General features: G+C 43.6%; 1 protein-coding gene across 3 annotated transcripts in view; it reads left to right on the top strand.

The window, feature by feature from the left end:
* Unc79 (unc-79 homolog, NALCN channel complex subunit) overlaps positions 1 to 6,644 on the top strand; it is a 233,189-nt gene that overhangs the window by 187,705 nt on the left and 38,840 nt on the right. For all 3 annotated transcript variants that reach the window (XM_028781705.1, XM_028781702.1, XM_028781703.1), the window contains 3 exons: positions 3,302 to 3,414; positions 3,499 to 3,584; positions 4,134 to 4,307. In XM_028781705.1, coding sequence (XP_028637538.1) covers positions 3,302 to 3,414; positions 3,499 to 3,584; positions 4,134 to 4,307 — 373 coding nt within the window. The remainder of the gene's footprint in view (positions 1 to 3,301; positions 3,415 to 3,498; positions 3,585 to 4,133; positions 4,308 to 6,644) is intronic.

Genomic DNA, 6,644 nt, shown 5'->3' on the forward strand with positions numbered 1-6,644 from the left:
CCTCCTCCTCCTCCTCCTCTTCCTCCTTCTCCTCCTTCTTCCAGATTCATTTAGATATATAGATTCTTTAAATCCCCAAATTAGTTTCTCCTTTTTTTTCTGTCTTAGCTTTTCAAGGCAGTGTATTTCTTTGAGCCCTGGCTGGCCTCAGCATTGTGGTGATTCTCCTTACTTTGTCTTCCCATTGTTGACATAACAGGCATCAGTACTATGCTGTGCCCAAGCTTCTCCTTGTTTAGACAAAATGGTTACTGAAGTTGACAGTGTACATTAACTTGGGAATAACTGATAGAACAATGCTGGATTGTTCAGCTAATGAGTCATATAATATATATATGTATATGTATATGTATATAATTTATAAATACATTACATATATGTATGTATTTCCCTCTCAATTTTTAAATTTCTCTCAGATATGACTTTGAAATTGACATATGTGGATGATGTCATCCTTAGGAATGCCATCCAGGTCCTGTGAGACAAAGCCTCTTATTGGTCTAGAGGTTCCAGTTAGGCTAGACTGACTGGTCAGTGATCCCCTGTGGTCCCCTGTCTTCACCTCCCCAGTGCTGGGATCCCCAGTGTGCACTACCAACTCCTTTCCCTGCTGTGAGGATTCTGGGTTCGAACTCACATCCTGGGACTTGTAGGCAAGTGTGGTCTAGGCTGAGCATCAACCCGGTCCCCAAGCAATGTTCAGTAGTGGTCTTATAAATCTTTGGTTAAATTTTAAATGTTGTAATTTTGTAATTTTTTTTGTTAAATCTTTATATTTGGGGCTGGAGAGATAGCTCAGTGGTTAAGAGTGGTCCAGATGACCAGCTCACAACTCTTTGTATCTTTGTAACCCCAGTTCCAGGGGATCTGACATCCTCACACAGGCAATATGTACGTGCAGGCAAAACACCAATGCACCAATAAATAAGTCATTTAGAAAATGTTTAAATTTTGTTACTCTTTTGTTAAATCTTTTTAGAGTGATCCCTAAGAATTCTATGCATTTTAGAGCCAATGTAAATTGAATTTTGAAGGAAATAATTTTCATTTTTTTTTCTGGTGGATAAGTAGATTTTTCTGGATTAGTGTTGTGTTCCAGCTGAATTCACACACAAGTTCTACAGGTTCCTTAGACGTCTAGACTTTATAGATGCTTTATGATTTTATTTTGTTTGGAAAGCATTATATCACATCATCATAAGTATGTTTTACTATCTCCTTCCTGATATTTTTGGGTTTTGTTACCTTATCACAGTAGGGAGAGCCACCGGCACAATAAGGGACGTGGAAGCGGATGATCCTGCTTTGTTTCCTGCCTTCAGCATCTCATTCGGGTTATATGTTAGCTAGAGTTTTTGTTTGTTGTTTTTTTGGTTTTCCCAGAGACATTTTTTTTTTTAACAAACTGAGGGTGTTTCCTTCTATTTCCAATATGTTGAATATTTTAATACTTGTGTGTTATTTTTTTATTTTAACATGTTGAATTACGTTGATTTTTTCTCTTCTTTTTGTGTGTGTGCGTAGCATGTGTATTATATATGACAGTTCACATGTATGTGAGTGCATATGTGAGTGCGCATGCCTGTAGCTGTGTGCACATTTGCGTGTGGAGGCCCAAACTTTATATCAGGACTCTTCCTTGGCCATTCTTCCACCTTACACTCTGAGGGAGGGTCTCTCTACCAAGCCTCAGAGCTTGCCAGCACAGAGAGTCTGGATAGGAAGCTTCCTCATGCAGGGGGTCCCTAATCTCCATCTTCTGGGGCTCAAGTTATAGGCGGTTCACTGTGCCCACATGGAGGATCTGAACTCTGGTCCTCTTCCTTGTCTTCTCCCCAGCCCCTACATTGATTGTGAAATTATTCTGGCATTCTATGGCTAAACCCCACTTAGTCGTGATGTATTATCCTTTTCATCTATAGTTGGATGCAGTGTCCAGGGGAATACTGCACTGCGTGTTCTCTTCCTGTTCCTTTGTGTTTATCTATTTATTCAGATAACAGTTTTATCTGATGTTAGTTTTAGGGCTATGAGGACCTCATGAAACAAATAGCCAAGGTTTTCCTTGTTCTGTTTCCTTAAGTTAACTGTTGAAGTAATATTTTAAACCGGCTGGACCTAACCCGATCTGTCTTGTGTTAGGTGCCACCATGTTCCTGACTAGGCTAGGCCTGAGGTCACAAGTGGTGGCATGTTCTCGCCAATACCGCTCAGGCCACCGGCTCAGGCAGGCCAAAACTCCAGCCCTGGCACCCACAAGACGGCAGTGTGGGAGATGGCTCTGCCAATCTTCCACGCTGTCTCCACAAGGCTGGGCTGAGCCCAGACCAATCTGCCATCCACGCGGTATCTGGTAGCAATGAGACTCTAATGTTTAAAGATTATCCAATAGCTTTATATATTTGATAATGCTCAAATATCAAGATGCTCACACAATTGGGGTTGTTTCCCAGTTAACTAACCTAGATATAAGTTGTTACTCAGGACTGCTCTCCATCCGTGCGTGGTCATCCATGGCGCCCGCATCTCTCTCCCTTTGCTCCTCCTCTTCCTTCTCATCTTCTCTCCTTCCTCCTCTTTCTCTCCTTACTCCTCTCACCTTAGCTCCTCCCAACTTTTGGGGAAAATTTCCCGCTACAGTTAGTCACAGTTTAGGGTTCTGTTTTCCCTCAAGGCCACCTTTGGCCTTTGAACCAACATTCCAGGATGGACTGGCATAAGAGACAGAGGCTGATGTACCTAGCTTAGGAAGGCTTCTTGCCCTTCATCCACTTGGGATCTTTGATTCCTCCCTTCTGGTAACCTTCTCCCCTACCTAAATACCTCAGGAATTATTGTTTCTGGTGCTTTTGTCTAAGAGGCAGAGCCATGTAAAACTCTTGGCTCCTTTCTGCCATAAGTACCAGCTCAGATGCTCCAAGAAAACATGGCAGGTCTCCCAAAAGAAGTGCAGATACCCTCACTGCATTTCCTCAGGGCAATCCTCTCTTGGCCTTCCTAAGTCCTTGCTGATAACTCTTGTCTACTTCTGGACTTGTGGCCTTTGCAGGTCACTGGCTTTGGGAGGCTCAGCTGTGCTTGGGGAGGCCTGGAATAACTCTGCTGTCACTATGGCACTTTATGGGTTGGTCTGAAAAATTGTTATGAAATATTAGGTTTGACTATGGGTAATTTCATCTCGCTGAGGGAAATAGTGAACAAGATAGTGGCTAAAACTGTGGCATTCAGAGCCTAACCTCTAAACCATTGCACATACGTGCGTTGGCCCATAGCTTGTGTTTTCCTCTCTGTTTGAATGCAGCATGATGGTTCCAGGCAATGCGGCAGGTGTGGCCAAGCAGTTCCTGCGCTGTATCTTCCATCAGCTGGCCCCCAACGGCATCTTCCCTCAGCTCTTCCAGAGTGCCATCAAAGGTAACTCACTCCCCGAGGACCCAGACACCGAAAACCTGGCCAGTCCCCAGAAACCCTACTACATCTGACCGCTTGCTTTTACAGATGGGACTTTTTTACGGACCTTAGCCACATCTCTCATGGACTTCAACGAGCTGAGCTCAATTGCTGCCCTCAGTCAGCTCTTGGAGGTAGGTTTGCGTGAAAGGTACCCTAGTCCCCGGGCAAAGTCATGTACCGCACCTATCTCCCTCCATGAGGCACCCCTGAATTGCTTCACAGTGCAGTGTTATATCTCAAGATTGGCTTGAGGTCTTTATGAGTTACATAGAGAAGTCCCAGACTGCTTCATCGTACCCAGCTGTTGCTAGGAAGAAAGCAGCAGCTGCTATTATCAACAGCTCCAGACTTTATTCTGGAAGATTCTTTCCAGAAGGCATCATTCATTACCTTCTTAGCACCTACCACACCGGTTATATATCCTTAGATAGTTCTTAATTCATGATCCCAATTAATCTCACGGACGTGAAGATCACTAGTTCTATCTCTGCAGTTTTTCTAAATATAGCTGGCTTTTCTTCTATATGCCTTCCGCCTGTTAGAACAATCGGCCTATGTAGCAGGCTTTCCAGCATGTTTATAGTGTGACTATTTAAGATTTCTAAGCAAACCTTCAGCGGGTAACTTTATGATTCATGTACAGCTTCAGCAGTTGATTGCCTATGCTTTTGTGTTTTTAGGGTCTAAATAACAAAAAGAATTTACCAGCAGGGGGTGCTATGATTCGCTGTTTGGAAAACATCGCCACGTTCATGGAAGCTCTGCCCATGGATTCTCCTAGTAGCCTCTGGACCACAATCAGCAACCAGTTTCAGACATTTTTTGCCAAGTTGCCTTGTGTTTTACCTCTGAAGGTGAGCTCAGCCCGAGTTCTTAGCTTCCGTTACTTTCTGCACATCTGCTTACAGAGATCAACAGGTGAAGCACGATCAGGTGATCTGATAGATCCCAAAGGGCTGGGGGAGATCCGTCTACTAGAGTGAAGAGAATTACTTAGGTCGTCCACTCCAGTGTCAGCAGCGTGGAGCGGACACTTGCCGATAATGAAGGTACCCAGTGGCCACATGGTTTTTAGCTGACTGCCAACAGACTGTAGTTTGTTTCTCTCCTTTCTTTCTTCTTAAATTTGTGTTCGTTTTCATTTTCAGTGAGGGGGCTAGAACTCAGTGTCCTGTGCATGCTAGGTAGTCATTCTATTACTCAACTATATCCCCAGTCCTTAAATGGCCTTTATGCAGAAACTTTTTTCTCAAGTGGATATCCATTAGGCAAGGAAATTAATAGTTTTATCTAAAAGGAATCCAGATATAGCTAAAGCATTAGCTTTAGAGATTTATTTACAATGACTTTTTTTTGCTTTTTTTTGAGTAATGTTCAGGAAAGAACAGTAGTTCGAGGGTCATTATCATCATAGACCTGATAATTAAAAAATAAAGAAAGAAAAGCAGGAGCTTATTTTATTAATGCTGGAGAAACCAATAAAACATGTTCTTTTTGTGTGTCGTCAAATAAGGAGTTGCACATTGAGAGAGGAGATGTGAGTTGTAATTGCTCCGTGGAGATGGGGTGAAGATCGGAGCCCACTCCCCCTGACTCTCGTGCTCTTTGTATGACTGACTGCACACTGTTGTAAAGCCAGAAAGCTGCAAGCATTTGTATCTCCAGAACCTGGGCTGGGAGGTAGCCAGCCTTGGCAGAGCTAGTTCTGTGACCCTTGTTCCACTAGGGTTGTGTGATTTCTTCACGTAACTCATAGATAAAATTGCTTACATCGAAACAAAACCAGATCACTTGTTCATCTGACCAGTGAAGTCACATGTTGGTACTTCTGGAATCAATGCCTGATATGTGTAAGATGTTGCAAAGGTTCGCTAACTGGTAATCACAGTTGTTGAACCAGGGGATGCTAACAAGGATGCCGTGACTTTAGCTTGCTGAGTGCTGCTGCTTAGGCCTCAAAGGGACTGTGGAAAGAAGGTTTCTGTATCACCGCTCTCTGTGATACCTGTTCATCCATAGCTTAAAGTAAATGAACAAATCGAAGCAAAGAGGACTAGTCCTGGGCTAGCAAGATAGCTCAGGGAGTGAGGGTGCTTGCTACCAAGCCTGACAGTCTGAGTTTGAGTACCAAGTCCCCTACAATGGATGGAAAGAACTGACACCCAAAGACTTCTCTCTAAAGTCTATATGTGTGCCATGACACACGCACACACACACACACGAGCCTGCACGCTCACTGGAACACACACACCCCTACACACATTTTAATATGGCCACACAGAACCCTCTTAGACAAGAGTGACATTCTGGAACATTCTTTGCTGATGAGCCATTCAGAAGCATTCAGAAACACCTATTCTGATAGTGAGCATGCTGAACTCGATACCGACCAGCAGGGGGAGCTACTGCTGTAAACAACCGGCATGCCTAATTTGTGACAATCAGCTGCGCCTGCAGGGACTCCACCCTTAATGAGTGGAGTGGTGTGGTGAGAGGGCAGGTACTAAGGAGAACTGAGGCCCTTGACAGCGTTAATGCATGGCTCCTACAGAGGGCTGCGCTCCTCTCCTGCTGATGGTCGTTATGTGGTAACAAGCCTTGGCATATGGATGGGTTTTTTTTTTTGTTTTTTTCTTAAGATGACATTTTCTGGCTTTTAAGTCACTAGGGTTTGGCCTGATCAGCAGCTAATTTTCAGCTCCAGCTTTAAAGTAAGTAAATGTCACACCAATTCTGAAGGGTATTGGTGTATTGAACAAGCCGGGGTTCATTTAAAAGATACTTAGAAAATACCACCAGGATTTGTGTAAGAGTGTTCCCTACTAGGTCAGATCTGAGAACTGATTCTGTTCTATCCTTAATCTCTTGGGGGGAAATATTCCCCATTGAGACTCTTGCAGTTTGCTTTTGAGAATCTTGGACTTCAGTGTGCACCACTAAAGACAGAGAGGGCTGTGACTGGTCGGGGTGTGACCTGAGGATTTGCATTTGAACAAATGCAAATTTCAGGTGACAGACAAGCTGCAGGTCCAGGGATCCAAGCCGATCCTCTGGCTTAGTCTATACTGTGTGGAAGGGGTCAGTGCCCATTGTAGAAACGTTGCTGTAAGAATTTGCTTGCAACAATGTTGCTGAAAGGATATGTTCCAACAGACTATGCTTGCAACAATGTTGCTAAAAGAATGTTTCTA

Source organism: Grammomys surdaster, unplaced genomic scaffold (genome assembly GCF_004785775.1).
Source record: "Grammomys surdaster isolate TR1022 unplaced genomic scaffold, NIH_TR_1.0 516, whole genome shotgun sequence".
In the NCBI taxonomy this organism is placed as follows: domain Eukaryota; kingdom Metazoa; phylum Chordata; class Mammalia; order Rodentia; family Muridae; genus Grammomys; species Grammomys surdaster.